General features: G+C 45.2%; 1 protein-coding gene and 1 non-coding gene across 4 annotated transcripts in view; one reads left to right on the top strand and one right to left on the bottom strand.

Annotated features, from left to right (window-relative positions):
- Positions 1-20,139, bottom strand: part of WBP1L (WW domain binding protein 1 like) — a 60,065-nt gene that overhangs the window by 31,566 nt on the left and 8,360 nt on the right. Inside the window, exon 1 of one of the 3 annotated variants that reach the window (XM_019459285.2) lies at positions 12,340-12,799. The exons of 1 other annotated variant lie outside the window; for it this stretch is intronic. In XM_019459285.2, coding sequence (XP_019314830.1) covers positions 12,340-12,408 — 69 coding nt within the window. In that variant the 5' untranslated portion in view covers positions 12,409-12,799. Of the gene's footprint in view, positions 1-5,753; positions 6,096-12,339; positions 12,800-20,139 lie in introns of those variants that run through there. One more of the 3 variants, XM_019459287.2, reaches the window with a different exon arrangement.
- Positions 11,758-11,834, top strand: LOC128772599 (small nucleolar RNA SNORD20). The gene has a single exon (XR_008416771.1). It is a non-coding gene; the product is annotated as a small nucleolar RNA SNORD20 (small nucleolar RNA).

Genomic DNA, 20,139 nt, shown 5'->3' with positions numbered 1-20,139 from the left:
TGCTATAAATTAGCAACAAACAGAGTCAGGAAGGGCCAGGGAGGGAGAGTTAAGAAACTTGGTACCTGGCTGCTAGGGAACTGGGGCAGAAAAAGGAATTTTCTAGCAGTTTTTTTAAGTAGCCCCAAATTATTGTTCTCCTGGACTAAAATTTACCTCTTCAAGGAAAAGGGGCGGGAGGGGGTGGATCCAACTCGTGGGATATCACTGGAGGAAGTGAATGTTTTCTTTGGCTCCACCCCGGATAAAAGTTTCAAAATCAGCAGATCCATTCTTCTTTTCCACTAAGTTACTGTCCAGTCCACTGGTTTCTCTTTGCTTTGATAACAGGAGTGTGATGAAAAACAAGCCACACTGCTCTCCAAATGCAGCTTCTTGCAACAGAGATGGTTGGGGGTTTAAAAATCCATCTGAAAGGGCCAAGAGGAGAATCACCCTTTCTTACCTTTAGCGACAGTGGGGGAACTGAAGTGCTCTATGGAGCTGTCACAAGATTTTTACACATCAGTGCCAATAAGGATTTTGGCTTCAGCCTCTGGTAGTACAAACGACAAGCCTCACCTTGGTGTCTCCTGCATTATATACAGACAGTTCCTTTCCAAGCAGGGTCTTGCTTAATTTGCCCTGAACCTGGTAGAGAGAGGCTAAAGCACACACGAGAGGCTGATGGTGACCAGGACTCAATACTTAGTCTTTTGCAGAGCACAGGGCACACAGCGAGAAGGTCTGGCAGATTTTGGTACAGGTACCATACAGAGCAGTACGCAAGAGGGAGGCAACACTGTTCTCTCAGACCGGGCCGCCGGTGCCACCGTGGCCACACATTAGCTAGCTGTGTGATACTAAATAGATAAAAACCTCAAGTTTCAGTTTCCTCGCAACAGAAAGGAGCCTCCCACCTCATGGTGGCTGTCATGATGAAATAACAAAGGTGTGACGTAATGTTGGCTAATATTCAGCAGTTTGGGGGTTAAACTAGAAGTTGGCAAATTCCCTCCTCCCTCTCCCGAGTCATGGCTCCCAGCCTGCAGCTTTAGGCTGGTGTATACCGTGGGGTTTTCAGTGTTGTCCTTATGAGACCCTAAGATCTCATATTATGCCCAGGGAGTAACTGGGCTTCGACATTTTGGTTGCCCTGTTACATTCAGCATCAGACCAATCGAGGGCCTCTGGTACCAGCTCCCAGTTTCCGGAATACAAACAGCGCCTTGGGCCAGGAGCCTCTTGTCCGTGACATGTTCCAACACCGGCAAGAGCACTCCAGTCTGGTTGCAGACTACTCATTTCCAGTATCAGCGATCATCTCATTTCGGTGAGGACAATTTGGAGGACAGTGGGCCCCTCCCACAGAGAAAGCAACACTCTGTGGGGCAAGATACAAATCATCATCTTGAGGGGCTCCTGGGTGGCTCAGTTGGTGAAGCAGTTAAGCATCCAATTCTTGATCTCAGCTCAGGTCATGATCTCATGGATCCTGAGATGGAGGCCCGTGTCCGGCTCTGCGCTGACAGCACGGAGCCTGCTTGGGATTCTCTCTGTCCCTCTTCCCCCACGGCCCAGCTTGCGCATGCGCCCTCTCTCTCAAAATAAATAAACTTTAAAAACAAAACCAAACAAAAAACCCAAATTATCGTCTTGACAGATCTAGCCTGGACTCCATCGGCCAGCAGTTGCCATCAACTGGTCCTCCCACACACCTGCAGTACAACCACTGAGACTACTTACTGGACTGTAGACAGGGCCACCAACAGAAAGCCACCCCCCCACACACCTGTGAACTTGCCGCACGCTGTCCCTAATGGCGCTCACCACCACCCGCCAAGTGTTCCAATTACCTGCGCCTCGACTTCCCCTACCTGACCGTAGGCCCGTTGAGGGCAGGGATAGAGTGCACGTCTCTCTGAATCTACAACATGCTTTGAATGGAATACATGCACCGTCCTTTTCAGATAGAGCGTGTCGGTCCTAAGAATCCTCCCACGTTATGAAATCAATGCCTTCTGAATCAAACATGAACTAGCATTCATTCAAATTAGCAGACTAAGAATGTTCTGTTACAATCTTATTCTCTGAAATTCAGTAATCCATCTGTTAGGTTTACATGATGGATTTTCTCTTAACCAGAAAACTCATTTTCTGATCTCACTGGTTAATAAAGGGATAACATGCTCAATTGTGTGGTGTATCTACCCTCTGGTACGTCGTACCAAACCCAGAAAGTTCAACAGGTAACTCTTTTCTGAACTTGAGCTCCTCTAAGCACAAAAAGACTGTTCTTTAGTCGATGCTAGCTTCCAATGAACTGTCCTAACTGTCCCTTGCATGGAAGAACTAATACAGCCTACAGCTTCTCTGCCCCTTACAGACACTGAATTCATGCCACTCTCATTATTAGACTGAAGGGCCCGAATGCTTTCCTCCTTCTCTGAGTCACAAAGGATGCCAATAGTTGGTGAGCCAAAGTCCTTGTCTTGCCTCAGGCATACTTAATACTAAGACTCATAGACAACAGTTTCCCTTCTCATCTGCAGGAGAAAACAAAAACGACACTCCTAACCTGATCTGTCTGGAATGCTCTTTCCCCAGATCACATGTCTGGTAGACTCCTACTCACCCTTCAAGACTTAGATCAGATATCACCTTCTCAGGAAAGCCTTTCATGCACACCCCTCTCCTCCAGCCATTTGAATGAGATGCTTTCCCACCCTCTGCTGTCCTAGGTCCTGGGCATTCCTGTTATAGTCTCAGCACATTATCATGGGGTTATTTCCATGCTACTAAACCTAAGGGGGGGGGGGGGGCGGAGGCGGGCGGCGAGGTCGTTCTCAAATTGCCAGAAACTAGCAGAGTCAAAACCACCTGGGGAACTTCATAGAAATGCATATTCCTGGCTGGCCCCAGACCTACAAAATCTACATTGTAATAAGCCCCACTCCCAGGTGATTTCTATGCATTTTGAGAACCACTGCATTAGAGTGTGAGCTCCTAGGAAGTAAGGGTGGTGCTTTATTTATCTTTGCATCCTTTGTGTCAGGCCCGCATTCATTAAGTGTGCAAATCTACTTGCAGTGGCATTATTCAGTAGATGTTGCGTGCAGGAGAGTATTCCATAGAGAAAGATGCAAATAGGCACAAGCAGTGTCTTATCTAGTACCTGGGCCTCCCAGAAACAACCTTCAGAAAATATGCCTCAACTAAAACAATACAGTAATCCTACTCTACTCACACAGGCATTGGGCAAAGCAGTCTAGGTAGTGAGAAAAACTCCAGGCTTTGGAATCAGAAGACCGGGGTTTAAAAAGAAGAAAGAAAACTTAAATTACCATATCCTTAGCTAGCTGAGCAACTCTAGGCAAATGGCTTACCTTCTGTAAGCCCTAGTATGCACTTCTGAAAAAACAGAAGAACACTACCACATAAGACAGGGTTGTTATGTGGATTGAGAAAAAAAAAAAAGTATGAAAGTACATACATACTATATATGATGAAGACCAGTAGCATATGTATTCTTCTGTTCATTTTAAAAACATTTTTTTTATATTTATTTTATTTTGGGGGGGGGGGGGGGGAAGGGCAGAGACAGAGGGAGACACAGAATTTGAAGCAGGTTCCAGGCTGTCAGCACAGAGCTTGACATGGGGCTTGAACCCACAAACCGTGAAATTGTGACCTGAGCCGAAGTCGGATGCTTAACCGAATGAGCTACCCAGGTACCCCCTGTGTCATTTCTCAAAAACAGAATTATCACCAAGTAATATTTAGAAAGCTAGCTTTTCCACAGCTCCAATAAAGAATGTAGTTACACTGACAGACACAGAAATGCTAGAAATATACAAAATTATGTAATCAAAAACAGTCAAAGTTTTTACAGGCAAGGTTTGAGTCACAGAAGGGCAGAAAAGGTCTTTAAGAGGTCTTCTAGTTCAGCCTTCCACCAGGGATCTGTTCAGAAACAAGAGCTGAAGATTCACCTGCTGCTGATCCTCTGAGATGCTCCCCAGGACCACCAAGCCAGCCCCTCACTTGACCTACCACTGTACCCTCTCACTCAGCTGAGTGGAGGTGATGGCACAGGGGCCCTCCTCTTCTTGTCTCCTCAATATCCATCCAAGATTAACCGCACACGGGTATAGGAAGTGACGGCCTCCCACCCCTCAGTCCGCTCATGCTGGGAGGCCTGTCCACTACACCCTTCACCTCTGGTCCTCCGGCTTCTAGTTTTCTGTACTCCTGCACTCTCGCTCTCACTCTCACATTCCTCAGGATGAGTAACATAAAAATAATGGTTACATTTTTACTGCATGCCTACTCACTGCCAGCCCAGGTGTTCATGTTTTTAATATACTATTTTGTGAAACCCTCTCAATAACTCTTCCAGCAGGTTTTACGACGGCAATTTCCAAGATGAGGTTCAAAGTTATTAAGTGGCCTTCTCAAGACCCTGGGGGAGCCAGGATATGGACACAGGCCTTTCTGGCTCCCCAGTCCTGCTCCTTCTACCCTATCATGAGGGGTGGAAACACCCCTCTGCCCCTGACACCTGACATGCGTGCATGGGATGCTTCATCCATCCTATTTCCAATGCTGCTCAAAATCCCTACCAGGGCCCATAGGTTAAAAGGACAGCCTTTCTTGGGGGGCAGAGGGGGGTGCTCAAATGCCCCCTCTCCATCAGCTGCACCAAAGGGACACTGAACAGAGCACTGATGGTATATACGGAGTGAGCTTTTCGGAGACACTTAAAGAATTTTGGGCAACCCAAGGGAGATTTGCTCACCCAGCACTTTTCTAACAGTGAGACTAATGAGGCAGTCCCTAGCAGCGACTCTCTAAGGCTTCTGGTTTGATCTCATCTGTGGCTTTTCCTCACCCAGGAACAGGCAGCAGAGGGTGTGTGTCTGTCCCCACCCCCTCTTACAGCCGCCAATGGTTACAGTTACACATTCCGATACAGACAAGCCTCTCTGACCAAAGGGGGATGGGGTGGCCAACTCTCAGAAGCCCTGGAACAAATAGTTGGCAACAGCTGTGTTCTCAGCAGACAGCAGTTGGTCGCTTGCTACTGTTTTCTCATTCCACACTAGGTTATGGGCTATAATTTAGTGCCCCTCCTTCAAACAGCAGTTCACAAAGCAATCAAGACTCTGCCACAGGGGTCTGTTGACTTTAAAAAGTCTGTCAAGAGGGCCAAAATGTGGCCAATCCCATCCCCAGCCCTCAGAGATATCCAGGAGGTCCCTCAGCCACACAGCCCTGACCACATGCCTATAAGGAGAAAGCCTCTGCGAGCCCTTCCCTTCAGAAGATTCCCCTCCCCTCACTCAGAATCCCTTTAGAACGACAAAACTGTGAAGAAATCTCTGCTAACTAGCCAAATCAAAATGGAGAAGGAATAAAAGCAGTTTGGATCAAGAATCTACTCTGCCTCTCCTCCTCCCCAGCCTCTCCCCTCAGCTGTTTCCTCTAGAAGGCTTTGGAAACGGCTTTCCGGTATCTAAATCTAACGGAAAATCAGAATGGCTGGCCCCAGAGAGACCTCAGGGATGCAGGGGGTTAAGAATACGGTGGCTCTGGAAGTAAGGAGCAACTAGCACACAAGCAGGGAGGACTAGAAATTTCTGCATGGGAGCTGGCCTGCTCTAGCTGTGAGACATTTTCTCAAAGGTTCCCTCCGCCCAAACAGCAGTACAACAAACCAGCTCCCACCCTTCTTCCCTGCCCAAACCCGATCCACGGATAACCAGTTCAGTTACCTGTCTAAGACCCAAAAGGAAAGGCATCCTGCAAGAGCATCGTCCACACTAACGTTTGGAACAAAGGGCTTTTAAAAGTTAAGGTCTTGGACTGAGCATTTCCCCTGGTGGGCCTGCGTGCTCCGCGGTCCCAGTGAACCGGCCTTCCTTAGCAAAGAAGAGAAAGTAAACAGAGTCCTGGGACCAGGCAGGCGCTCTCCCTCCTGCTGTCCTCGCTACTCCCCCTGCCTGGCTCCGACCCACCCCCACCTTCTCGTGACATATCTCAGACGCAGCAAAACCCAAGCTGTCTGCCAAGGGGGAAATGACATCAGTTCAGGCACAGCAGAAAAAACTCCAGACAGCTGCTGTGGAATACTGAGAAGGATGTGCTGCAAACCCACGATGGCCAGCCCTGGACCCACCTAGCACTGGAGCCTGAGACCGGAGGAGGACGGGGCTGCTCCCATCAGCTCCCCTCGGCCAGGGTGCATATAAATCCAATCTGAATCCAATAAACTGAATAAGGACTGGACTCTAGAACTCTTGAGCTATTGTTTCCTCTCCTTGGGAAAGAAAATCAAGCCCAGTGATTTTCAGTTTCACAGAAACTTTCCTGCCGCCACGCCCGCCAGAGTCAGTGCTCAATAAATAACAGTGCATTAGGTCTGGCTGTCCCAACTTTCTCTAGAGATTGAGGCAATCGGCAGGGAGGGCTTGGTGAGGCACTTTCCCCCCCACTAAGGTAGGACATGCTACCTCGGACGCTGACCTCTTGAGCCCTCACTTCTACAGGAGAGTTTATATTTCATAAACAAACTGCGCATGTACAGGTGCCAACATCTTTCCTCACTTGTCTTACAAAAGGTACAACAAGTCCCACGGCAGCCTCCAAGTTGCCAGTAAAGCAGATCATCTATATTTAAACCAACTCTTGCTTCTGAAAAGTTCACCACCCTAGGTTTGTCATGCTTTCTTCTCTAAGCTCAGTTTATGGAGAAAATGGCTAACAGCAAGCTTTGCACAAGGAGCAAAGGCCCTGGGGCTGGTGTCCTGATCTGACTTTTCCTAGTCGGTGGTGTAGGCCAGCTCTCATCTGGCCAACCTTCCCTACACAGCAGGTCACAGCCGCTCTCTCTGGCCCTGAATCCTCTAGCAAAGACAACACTAACAAAGAACAAAAGGTTCATGTTTGGATCTGTACTTGCAGAAATGACTCCTTTTGGAGGACTTTATAAATCCAAAGTTACTCTCTAATAACTTCTTAGGCTGCAAATTAATTATATTTCCCATCACTCAAACCATGTATATCTCACCTTTCTTTTTATTTTCTGCAACAGTTTTCTTCCAGTGCTATTCACCGAACGCCTCCACAGGAGTGGCACTGTGCTGGGCACGACCCAGGTACATCAGAAATGACTCTTTACAAATTAGCATCTCTCACCCCCACCTCGGACAATAAATTGGCAGTACACAACACTTACAGCATGGTGTGTTGCCAAAAGTACTTTTCGATCGTTAGTGAGTCCAGCCGGACACACGATGTGCTTGCTGCAGGTCTCCCACTGATGGTCAAGGTTGCACTGACTTTCCTGACAAGGAAATGAATGAGCCAGGCAAGCTGAGCCATTTCCTGGAGGCTCAGGAAAAAGAATGAATCGCAGCCTCGTTGCTACGGACAAGAGAAGAGGAGTGATGTGTGGAGAGGAGCGGCTTCTGCTGCTGCAGGTGTTTCGGGACTAGGAAGCCATTCTTCAGCAAACGTGTATTGTCAAGACACAGCCACAGAGGCTATCACACATGCCTGGCTCCCACCCTCACACACAGGCCAAATCAGCAGACAGGAGAACAAGAGACAGGCAGGCCTGGGTATCAAGGCACAGCTTTCAACACCCTCCTTTCATTTCCTCAGTTCCCTGGCAACCACTGACCACCACAAAACGCATGCAGCATTATGACTTTTGTTAGCCAAACTGGAGGAAAGGGCATCCGCAGCCCTTCGTGGGTAATGCTGGTCTGAACTTAACCTAGTAAGATAGTGTGGCACCTCAATTCTCTGGAAAGAGTACCATGGCGTTAGTGTACTTATTCATTCATCCCATGCCTACTGAACACCCACAAGTGTGCCAGGCACTGTTCTAGGTGCTGGGGACACCACCAGGAGCAAAATACTCAAGGGCCCTTGGTCTGATGGGCTATGGAAACATTCCACATTTCTAAATAATATTCAGCAGCAGTGATCTCTGGATAAGTGCAATTGCAGCAAAATTACTAGAAATCCAAAAATAATTTTGTAAAAGTTCAATCTAAATTATCAAAATTGCATCATAGGCTTCCCGATTTTCCCCTAATGAATCATCTTCCTTTTATGGATGTAACCCAAAGCAGTGTTTCTAATCAGGAGCTGTCTACTTTTATCTTCTTGTAAGATTATAAAATCCTGTGTATAAGGCAGTATTAAACTCAATGCATTACACCTAGCACAGCATCACATACTCCAACAAAGTGATTGCTGATCATGACTTCTTTCTCACTAATCTCCTAATCCTTGCCTCCTGCCCTTTGCTGACTAATCCTCATTGAGCACTGAGATTTGGGGGAGGTGAGAAGAAAAAGAGATTGAACTGACAAATGTGGGCATCCCCAGGAAGGCAAGTTCACTTTTTGCCAAGTTACCACAACTCAGTGACAAAGTAGTCAGCCTTTGGATTTCAGAAGCCAGATGATCATCAGCAACTTCTACTAGTCTGGGAAAAAAGGGGTTCTTTTTTTTTTTTACATTTATTTATTTTTGAGAGAGAGAGAGTGCGCATGCATGCGCGCACAAGCGGGGAAGGGGCACAGAAAGGAGACACAGAATCCGAAGCAGGCTCCAGGCTCCGAGCTGTCAGCACAGAGCCGGACGCGGGGCTCGAACTCACAAACCGCGAGATCATGCCCTGAGCTGAAGTCGGACACTCAAACGGACGCTCAAACCACTCAAACGACTGAACCACCCAGGGGCCCCAAAAGGAGTTCTTTTGTTATGTAAGTGACCCAGGCTCATACATTATAGACTAAAGGTAAATCAAATCCTTCTACAATTTTAGTCATCTGCCTGACAATGAAGAATCTAATTCAATGCTGAATTCAACAGCTTAAAAAAAAAAAAAAAAAAAAAAAAGGAAGTCACACTAACCAGAATTAAGCAGGATTATGTTGTCAAAATGTTGCAGTTTAACAACTGTTTATGGCTCCAAGCAATCAATGTCTAAGCCATCCGCCATCCTTCCACTGACCAACATTCTCCTCCTCAATTTAGAAACCCCCCAAAGATAGTAATGCTGAAACCCTTTGGATTCTGATTAATTTATTATTTAAGAAGACATACTACAACAGTGGATATACGCATGGCTAATGGAATTCATCCTTTCACTGCAGCTGACTTAGGAGTCTTTTGGCAATGTTTTTCTAGGCAGCCTATACATTTATAATCTTTAAATTCTGGGATGGATGTGGGGAGAGTTATTTTTTCAGTACTGACAATGAGCCAGACTCTGTACTAGGAACTCCATTTAACCCACATCTCACTTAACAACCACAATAAACTTATGATGTAGGTATTACCCCTGTTCCGTTGCAGAAGCCGAGACATATGGACACCTTGCCCCAGGTCACACAGCTGGCCATGGGAGAGTAAGGATTTGAATTAAGTCTCTAGCTCCAAAGGCTCTTTCCTTGACAATAATAAAGGAGTCATGATACTAGACCAAAAGTTACCAATGGGGCAAACACCAGAACTGAGGGTCAGCTGAACACTGAGCAGACATGCAGATCCTGGTCAGTGCCCCAGAACCTTGTTTTATTTTATTTTTAATTTTTTAATGTTTATTTGTTTTTTTGAGAGACAGAGAGAGAGTGAGAGAGAGAGAAGGCGAGGGTGAGAGAGGGAGGGACAGAGAAAGAGGGAGACACAGAATCCGAAGCAGGCTCCAGGCACTCAGCTGTCAGGAAGGGGCTTGAACTCACAAACTGCCAGATCATGACCTGAGGCAAAGTCAGGACGCCAAAGTTGAGCCACCTAAGCACCGCCCCCTCCCACCTCCAGAACCGTGTTTTAGAAAACTGACACACCAGTTCAGTATTCTGGAACACGGACAATGCCCTCAGGCCCCAGTCACCCATTCTGGCCCTCTTTGGAGCCAGAGTTCTAGGAGGTGAATGACTGGGAAAGCCCTAAAGTTCTCCTCCATTCCCAGGACACAAATGGGCTCCACGCAAGGAGCAAGCTGGAACAGAAGACCTTTCATGCCTTGGATCTCAGGTAGCCTGGGGAACTGTTCCCACACCGTGTCATGGCCGGATGAGGCTGAAGGAGACTAGGGCTGAGAGTGCGGGGTTTCTAATTTCACAATCAAGGAATGTGAAGAAAGGGTTTTGTCAGAACAGGACAGCAACTGCCAGGTTTCTAGGATAGGAGATAATCTCCAGACCTAAGGCCGTTTTTACTTCCAGGAGCTTTGGAGCAGAGGCTGCTAGGCAGACACAGAACATCTAAGATGAGAGATCATTCTTATCTTTCTCAGGCTGGGCATAGGCACGTTTAAATGCCTTCCAGTTTGGACTCAAAAACAACAACAACAACAAAAACCCAACAACAACAAAAAACAAAACAAAGCACAAAACCAACAAAACCCCCAGAAGCAGATACAAGCTCCAAGCCTAAACCAATGTGAGTGCCACAAGAAAAGTCCAACCAAGGCATGTCATGGATGTGAGGCTGGGCATCAGTAAAAGGATCCTGAAGTAATTATTTTGGGGAATGCCATGGGAAGCATTCCAAACCCAAAACAAAGATTTGCAGAACTTTGCCAAATAGAAATGCTAAGGACTGCTTAGCTGCCAGAAACCAAGAACATTAGCTTATCTGTGTCCTGGGGCTGGACAAAGGCCGACGTGTAGCAGGCCTGCTGAGACAAGAAAACACACCTTTCCTGGTTTCTGACTAGGACAAGGAGTTCTACAAGTCACAGGGCTTGTAGGGGTGCCTTGTAGGGTGTCTATGGATGTAGGGGTGGCTGGCTGGTTCAGTCAGAAGAGCATGCGACTCTTGATCTCAGGGTCTTGAGTTTGAGCCCCACACTGGCCATAAACACTACTTAAAAAAAAATTAAAAAACAAAACAAAACAAAACAAACCTATGGCTGCTTTCCCACTATTGAGCCTTCCCAGGTAGACAGCTGGGCAAACAGCTCTTAACTATAGTACGCAATCACTTGCTAAACATCAAATGATACATTTCAGAGAGGGAGTACTCTAATGTATGTTGCTATCTCATTCCTTACAGGTGAAAACCGGGAACTTCAGTGAAGTTAGGTAACTCATTCAAGGACACACAGCTCGTAGTCAGTGGAGCTAGCACTTCAACCAGGACTTTTTTACTCGAAAATGGCTTAAACATGCATGGTGACGGTATTTGGATATTGTAGTCATCACTTGCACCTCATTTGTGACCCAGAAAGTCACAGTCACATCCAGCCACCCTGGCTGTCGCAGCGGGATGAGGAGGATGCACTCTTGGCTGAACTCGTCTGGCCCTGGAGGGGCTCTCCGCCCCTCCCCAGCTCACGCTCTTTTTCTCTCAAACATAAACATGAAAAAAGAAGAGAGAGACAGAGATTCGGGTACTAAAATAACATGTACGGTAGGGGTAGGAAGAGGAGCATGGTAAGCAGAGCCAAGTATAGCCCAAAACATGGAAACAAGGACACATGGGGCATCTGAGAAAGGCACAAGACGGGGCAGAGAGTGGCTGGAGGGAGCAGGTAGAGGCCCCACACACGCTGTGTCTTCGCAGAGTACCTCTGACCAGCACATTTGTTCTTTCTGATGACTACGGTAGTGCCATGAATAGCAAGGACAGGAATTTCTAGTTTACATGGTATCTTAGGCTCTCTTTCTGCTTGTTTACATCTTGGAGTTGCTCTTGTTCCCTCTGGGGGTGGAGGAGGTGGAGGGAATATACCTATTTCAAAGGTCTATTAAATAGAGAGAAATAAAAGAAGCAGAAGGGGATGATGGAATCTCAGGAAAATTCCTCTAGGTAGTTAAGTTCTGACCCAGCTATCTTGTCTGAGAAAAAAAAAGAAAGAGAGAAAGTAGCAGAAGCTGAAACCAGTTTAACAACAGCGTCCTAAGGTTTCTGGCTTTCCTCCCCCCCAACAAGCAAATCCTACTGTGTTGACAATCAATCACTCCACAAATATTTATTGCCTTCCTAAATAGACATTTACTGCCTTCTCCGGAGAGTGCAGGGGTCTCTGAAACTCACCGCTGTCACTGAGTTAATGGGCTGCCACTGGATCTGCAACTCCAGCTTTATCAAGTACAACAGCAGCCTTGTTTGTTTTTGTACCGAAATGCCAGATTCGTTTTTCCTGCCCTGAAAACAGTTCAACCCAAACTAAACCAGCAAGGAACCAAGAATTACATGCAAATCAGCACGCTCTGGCTCGCTGCTGTCTCCCCACCCCCCCCCCCCAACACGTTTCATGTCTCTTCCCAAACCGCTCTCTAAACTGAAGATTGGAATAAGAACAAAATGAGGGACAAGGGTCACATCCAGTACCTGATCACACTCAGATGTAACTCCATTAGGAAAATTAGTCTTCAAGGTCTCCACTAAATCTGATTTCATCTTTCCCTTTTGTTGCAACTTTGAGCAAGACAAAAAGAGATGGGATCCACTTCAGGCAGGAACACGGCTGCAATGGTGGCAGGTCCACAGAAAGGGCTAACAGCAAAGTCCTTTTATTAAAGGCACCTCAACTCTGAGTCCTGGAAGTAGCTCATCGGACCCTCTAGATGCAAGGTCGTAAGAGTGATTATTCGCACTGTCCAAACAGAGACCATCTTGGTTGTGGAAAATCCGCCCACTCTTTTATGTGCTCATAAGCTCAGCAAAGTGATTTATTCTCAGGCCTAACTCCTCCTCTAAAGTAGAAGCAACTTAAAGGCAAGAGGTCTTTCACTTCTGTGTCCCTCAGAATACCAAGCGATGCCTTGCACTAAGTAGGCCCTCAAAAAAGACTGGTACGTGGATAAATAGACATATGACTAAAGAGAAGATTGTAACAATGAAGCTAATACAGCTGAATCCCCAGACAGTAGCGCGGGTGACATTTTCCTGGTCACGGAAACCCAATAAACAGCTAAGAGATCGGGAGAGCATGTGGATGTGACTGCAAACTCATGAGGTTGGACACGGGGATTGGGAAACCCTTCGTCTCATTATCTGTACATCTATAATTTCTCTGCTGAGGAATTCAAAGCATTTAAGCCATCTCAAAAGCAAAATTCCCTTACTCAAGATAGAACTGGGGCGTGATCTAACCCCATTAGTTTCTCGATTAGGGGGACTGGGCTGAAGCGGCTTCTGGTTCTGTCACTGGTTCTGTCACCGGTTCACCGGATAATTCCATTAAGCAACACCTAAAAGATGCCCTTTTTTTGCATAAAGGATTGTGAAACTTAAGGTCTAGCTGGAAACACAGCTCCTGGCAACATGTCTTCCTTCATTTCCTGGATCTTACGTAAATTACATATCACCTCCTCTCTCCTTAGGCTATTTGATAACCAATCTACTCCAGGTCTAAGAGTTCATGGTCAAAAGCACCAGAAGAAAACATTGAGACAATTTATCCCTCCCATAAGTTGCAGGGGGGTGGAAAAGCTTCTGGAACATACATATCCACGCCCCAAGTAAAATGATGACTAAGGGTGGTGAAACTGGAGAGGGTATCACAGCAGATAAATCCTCTGGTCCTTTCGTCATATAATGCCTGACCACAGGCCACACCTGAACCCGGTACTCCCAGGCCACAGAGAGTAAGGCAACATGGATGACAATAGTAAATGACTCTACTTCAAAACCACCTTGACCCAAGGGTCCAAACCATGGAGCACTAGAGCAAAGCGGAAGTAGGCAGAGATACGCTACAATATAGCCCTAAAGCTTAGGAAGAGAAAAGCTACAAGTGCCTTTGAGAAAGCATCCCCCATCATGGCAAGAAGGAAAGTCAGTGCAAGCCACAGGCCCTTCCTGAAAAAAATTAGCAGGCACCTGTATCTTTGTACTTATATCCATTGTTCTAAAGTCTTTCACTTTATTCAAGATGCACATTCCGGACAAGGTGTTCTCAATACTGAAGAAAAGGTGGCGCTAAGCGCTGAAAGACACAATAAATCATCATCCTTGTAGAATTCAAGGTTTATAAACTACTTTCACATCCATTTTAGTTGTTCCTTACATCAGTTGTTAATAGGGCTAGACAGGGGCGCCTGGGTGCTCAGTCGGTTAAGCGGCCAACTTCGGCTCAGGTCATGATCTCACGGTCCGTGAGTTCGAGCCCCGCGTCGGGCTCTGTGCTGACAGCTCAGAGCCTGGAGCCTGCTTCAGATTCTGTGTCTCCCTCTCTCTCTGACCCTCCCTCGTTCATGCTCTGTCTCTCTCTGTCTCAAAAATAAACATAAAAAAAAAAAAATTAAAAAAAAAATAGGGCTACAGTTTTTACTATCCCCACTTGCCAGACAATACAGGGAATGTCTGAAAATGTGCAGCCTAAGACCAGCCTTCAAGTTTCCTTCCTTCCTTCTTTCTTTCTTTTTCTTTCTTTTTTTCTTTTTAACATTTACTTGTTTTTGAGAGACAGAGAGACAGAGTGCAATCAGGGGAGGGGCAGAGAGAGAGGGAGACATAGAATCGAAAGCAGGCTCCAGGCAATGAGCTGTCAGCACAGAGCCCAAGATGGAACTCGAACCCACGAACTGTGAGATCATGACCTGAACTGAAGTCCGGTACTTAACCGACTGAGCCACCCAGGCGCCCCTCTCTTTTTTTTTTAAAGCAAGCTCCACACCCAGTGCGGAGTCCAATGTGGACTTGAACTCACAACCCTGAGATCATGACCTGAGCTGAGATTGAGTCAGACACTTAACTGACTGAGCCACCCAGGCGCCCCCGGACTTAGGGTTTCTGACTGAAGGGACAGAGGTCTTCCCATGGAACCTCAGTGAGTAACACTACCCAAGGGGAGATTTTCCTCTAAACTAGACTCTGTTGGGGCTCTGGCATTCTCCTGTGCTACCACCTATTCTCCTGACCCTAGATCAATTGCTTAACTTCTCTGAGATGGCTGCTTACCTTGATCAGCACTGTCCAGAGACGGTTCCAAGGCAGCCATTTCTGCGATAAGGGGCCCATGTGGTCAAAGAAGCCTGCCATCTCTCTTGGAGACTCACGATGCATGGGCTTTACAGTTAAGCCTGTGAGGAGTCTCACAGTTAAGAAGACTGTTCAACCTGAAATCTCCTACATTTCAAACAGCACAGCCTTTCTTTCTTACTGAGCATCTGTTCATAGCATCATTATCGCTATGGTATCTGTCAGCCTCCAAATCCTATGTTCCATTTCTCCCTCAGCAGCTTTGCTCATCTGCTATGAACCCCCCAGTACTGTACCTTGAGGGCAGGCATAGTCAGCCAGGCCATGCAGGGACATGCGGCTTAGGCCCCTGGAGAGGTGAAAGAGGAGAAAATGAGCTGACAGGTCTCCTCATTTTCCCAAGTTTCTCTGAACATTTGTGCAATCTCAGATAAGAGGAGGATTTTCCCCCAATTCTCCCTACACTAGAAATTGAGGGCAAAAGTCCTAAGTTAATCTTTCACTTTACACACTGGGGAGAGGTTAGAAACGGATATCCACCGTGACAAGATGACAAAGAAGTTTTGAAGGGGGGGGAAAAGGGTTTGCCATGACCGTAACTCCACCACAAGACCTGGTCAAGTGAAAGCTGTAGCTGGAAGAACACCTCTGACACCCACAGGACTGAAGGGTGTTCTTGGGGAACAACTTTTTTTAAAGCAGTGGAATGCTTTGTGAGGACTGGTTACTTACGAAAACTGAAGAACTGTCATACATCAGCTGAATTTTCTAAGTGGCATTTTTACCTCCAGATCTAATTTAAATTCTCACGTGCAAGAGTCCATCCTATAACACTAAGCAATTATTGTCAATTTTTTAGGGTGTAAAATGGTATGGCGGTTATGTTGAGCAACAAAATTCTTTTATCTTTTAGAGAATCAAATGGAACTCTTCATGGCCAAAATGATATGAAGTCGGCAGTCTTCTTCAAAATAACTTCGCTGGGCATGAATGGAAGTGAAAATAGATATAGACAAAACAAGACAGGCCACGACAAGAAATGGCTGAAGTTGGGTGATGGGAACATGGGGGTTCATTACACCGTTCTCTTTATTTTCGTACATGCTCAACACTTTCCATAAAAAAGGTATCTAATGGATTCTCTTCTAAACAGTGTCTGCTCTTGACCCAAAGTAATATTAAGCTTTACAGAGCAATTGAAAGAACTAAGGAATACCAAAAGGTCAAGTGATGAAAGAAAAAAAATAGATAAACTGGACTTTCCCCAAATGAAAAACAATTGTGCTTCAAAGGACACCATCAAGAAAGTGAAAAACAAAACAAAACAAAACAAAAACTACTGAATGGGAAAAATATTTGCTAATCATTTATCTGATAAGGGACTCATATAGATTCTTAACTGTGAGACTCCTCAGAGGCTTAACTGTAAAAGCACACTCATTGTGACTCTCCAAGAGAGAAGGCAGACTTCTTTGGCCACATGGGCCCCTTATCACACAAATGGCTGCCTCAAAGCCTTCTCTGGGCAATGCTGATAGGAGGAAGCAGCCAACTCAGAGAAGTTAAGCAACTGGTCCAGGGTCATGAGAATAGGTGACAGCATGGTAGAATGCCAGAGCCCCAGGAAAGGCTAATTTAAAGGAAAATCCCCTCAACAGTCACTCACTGGGATTCCATACGAAGACTTGTTTCCCTTTAGTCTGAAAAGGGACTCTAAAATGGGCAAAGAATGAATCAGACATTTCTCCAAAGAAAATGCACAAATGGTCAATAAGAACATGAAAAGATGTTCCACATCACTAGTCATTAGGGAAATGCAAATCAAAACCAAAATGAGATACTGCTTCACACCCATTAGGATGGTTATGATGAGAAAAGGCAGACAATAACAAGCGTTGGAGACAATGTAGAAAAATTGGAACCCTCATAATTGCTAGTGGGGAATGTAACATGGTACAGCCACTTTGGAAAATAGTCTGGCAGTTCTTGAAAAAAACTGACACAGAGTTCTCACATGACCAGCAATTCTACTCCTAGGTATATCCTAAGAAAAGTGAAAACATATGTCAACACAAAAACTTGTATACCAATGTTCATAGCATTATTCATAAAAGCCCAAAAGTGGAAAAAGCCCAAATGTCTATGAGTTGACCAATGGATGAATAAAATGTGTTGCACCCATACAACAGGATATTAATGGTAAGGAAGAAAGTACTAACCCATGGTACAACATGGATGAACCCTGAAAACATTATGCCAAGTGAAAGAAGCCATTCACAAAACACTACCTGGTGTTAAGATTCTATTTGCAAGAAATGTCCAAAGTGGGACAATCCACAGGGGTAGAAAGTAGATTAGTGGGTAGTAGACTGGGGTTCGGGGGGTCTTTGGAAGGGAACTAACTGATATAGGGTTTCTTTTTGGGATGATGAAAATGTTCTGTTGGGTTGTTTTTGGGTTTTGTTTTGTTTTTGGTGGGGGAGAGTGCACACATGCACACGAGCAGAGAAGGGGCAGAAGGAGAGAGAGAGATTCCTAAGCAGGCTCTATGCTCAGCACGGGCCCAACACAGGGCTCAATTCCATGACTCTGGGATCATGACCTGAGCCAAAATCAGGAGTCTGACACTCACCCGACTGAGCCACTCGGGCTCCCCAAAAACGTTCGGAAATAGATAGTGGTGACAGCAGCCCAATCCTGTGAACACGCTAAAAAACACTGCATTATACACTCTAAGAGGGTGAACTTTACAGTATGTGAATTGTAGCTCAATAAAGCTGTTATTATTTTTTTTTAAAGCCTCAGAAACCATCCTCACCTCAGAACAGGAAGTACAGTACACCTCAGGACAGGACGCTGTGTGCAGAGAGCATACAGACCTGCATGTGGTCTAGCACTGCGGTCAGAGCGGGTGTCCAACTGCAACTCCCACACCCAAGGCAAGGCACACTTCTTTGCTGGTGGTGACCCCACGCTTCCTCATTCAGGAGGGCACAGTGATGTACAAAACAGGATAATAGTGTATATTCCAACTTACCTGCTCTAAGAATAAACAACTTCATACTTATTATTAGAAAACAATTGGTGGGGGCGCCTGGGTGGCTCAGTTGGTTAAGCGTCCGACTTCGGCTCAGGTCACGATCTCACAGTTCGTGAGTTCGAGCCCCGTGTCAGGCTCTGTGCTGACAGCTCAGAGCCTGGAGCCTGTTTCAGATTCTGTGTCTCCCTCTCTCTGACCCTCCCCCGTTCATGCTCTGTCTCTCTCTGTCTCAAAAATAAATAAACGTTAAAAAAAAAAAAAATTAAAAAAAAAAAAAAGAAAACAATTGGTGGAAAAACACCTCTCATCAGACTGCCAAGGCTGGTGATATGGAAGTCACATGCCTTTTGGACTAGGGGCTTACTAAAATATACTCTTAAATTCCTCCACTGGAAACAGATCTTGGGTCAGTCAGGGGATAAGAAGCCTTAACGCCTCCCAAAGCTTTAAAAAAAAATAATAATAATAATAATAATAAAATTATTAATTTAATAATTAAATAATTTAATAATTAAGTTATTAAATAATAAAAATTAAATTATATATTATATATAATACTAATAATTAAATATTATTATTATTATATAGGCTAATATTTACCGAGTAATTACTATGTACAGGCACTATTCTAAGTGCTCTATAAGTACTAACCCAATTTATAAGTACAATAACTCAATTAACCCGCACAGTAACCCTATAAGCTAGGTGTTATTATCCCATTTTACAGATGAGGAAACTGAGTCAATTAACTAGCCTAAGGGTATATGGAGGCAGTGTGGCTCCAGAGTCTGCACTCTCAGTGAAGATACTTCCAAGTATCCCTTCTCCTAGGATGACCACCACGAAAGGGTGGTTGGTTAGACTTGTGTGCCACACAGCAACTGGCCAACGGTTCCAAGCCACCTGCCTGACATCTTCCAGGGGACTATAAACCACTTCCTTCAGCACCTGAGCAGGCATAGCTATGCTTCTCCAGCTCCAGGTACACTGCTCTAGAGTGAATTCTGTTCCACAGCACACAGGGAGGAGACTGGAAGCTTAGCAAATCAGAGACCTATATAAGGCTTTCGAGAAAGAAAACTGAAATGTACCCCACGTGCCTGTGTTGTCAGAAGGCACATCTTCTAGAATATGCAGAGGGCACAGATGAAGAAATGCTGCTTACACACGTGTGGGGAAATGAGCCCTACTGATGGGGCTATAAACTCATACAACCACCCTGGAGAGCAATGTGGCACTATCGACCCAAAACTTCAAATGTACATACCTTACAACCCCACAATCCTCAATTCCACTTCTAGGAATCTAGCACAACTGCAGGAAGAAATATATATATAACGATGTTCACTATAACACTGTGTGAAATCATAAAAATGGATACAATGTATGTTCATCTATGAAGGAGTAATTAACTAAATCATGGTCTAAAGCAATTAACATATAGGTATTTTTTTAAAAGTCAGAGGTATATATGCAATATAGAAAGAAGTCCATGAAGGATGAAAAAAAATGCATGTTGTAAAGTACCACATATAAAGTATGCCATTTTTGTTTTAAAAACAAATGAAGGAGCGCCTGGGTGGCTTAGTCGGTTAAGCATCCGACTTCGGCTCAGATCATGATCTCAAGAGTTCATGGGTTTGAGCCCCGCATTGGGCTCTTTGCTGTCAGCGCTGAGACAGCTTTGGATCCTCTATGCCCCCCTCCCCCACTCTCACGCGCACACACGCATGCATGCGCTGCGCTCTCTCTCTCTCTCTCTCTCAAAAATAAACATTAGAATATATATATATAAAACAAAAAAATAAAAACAAATGAAAAAATAAGGAACACCAACCGTTAATAATTTTGTTTATATATAGAAGTTATTTACATATATATATGAACTATTACTATATCTATAAACATTCAGCATAAGCATAAAACCCACCCAAAACACACACCAAACCATAAACTTTCACTTTTTACTCTAAGCATTTTTGTCTGTAAGTATACCATTGTTACGAGTATGTGTTATTTTTGTGTAATTAAAAACTGATGTGAAAACGTAAAAGGCACCTTAAAGCTCAAAGAAAAGCAGCAATCAGGTCTAAAGAAGGAAAATGGAAAGAAAGCCATAGTGGTCCTTATGCCAAATCAGACTGGTACAGGTTTTCTGCTTTCCC

The sequence above is a fragment of the Panthera pardus genome, unplaced genomic scaffold (assembly GCF_024362965.1).
Source record: "Panthera pardus isolate Hobbes unplaced genomic scaffold, ASM2436296v1 HiC_scaffold_22, whole genome shotgun sequence".
In the NCBI taxonomy this organism is placed as follows: Eukaryota; Metazoa; Chordata; class Mammalia; order Carnivora; family Felidae; genus Panthera; species Panthera pardus.
This window is presented reverse-complemented; position numbering and strand designations above follow the sequence as displayed.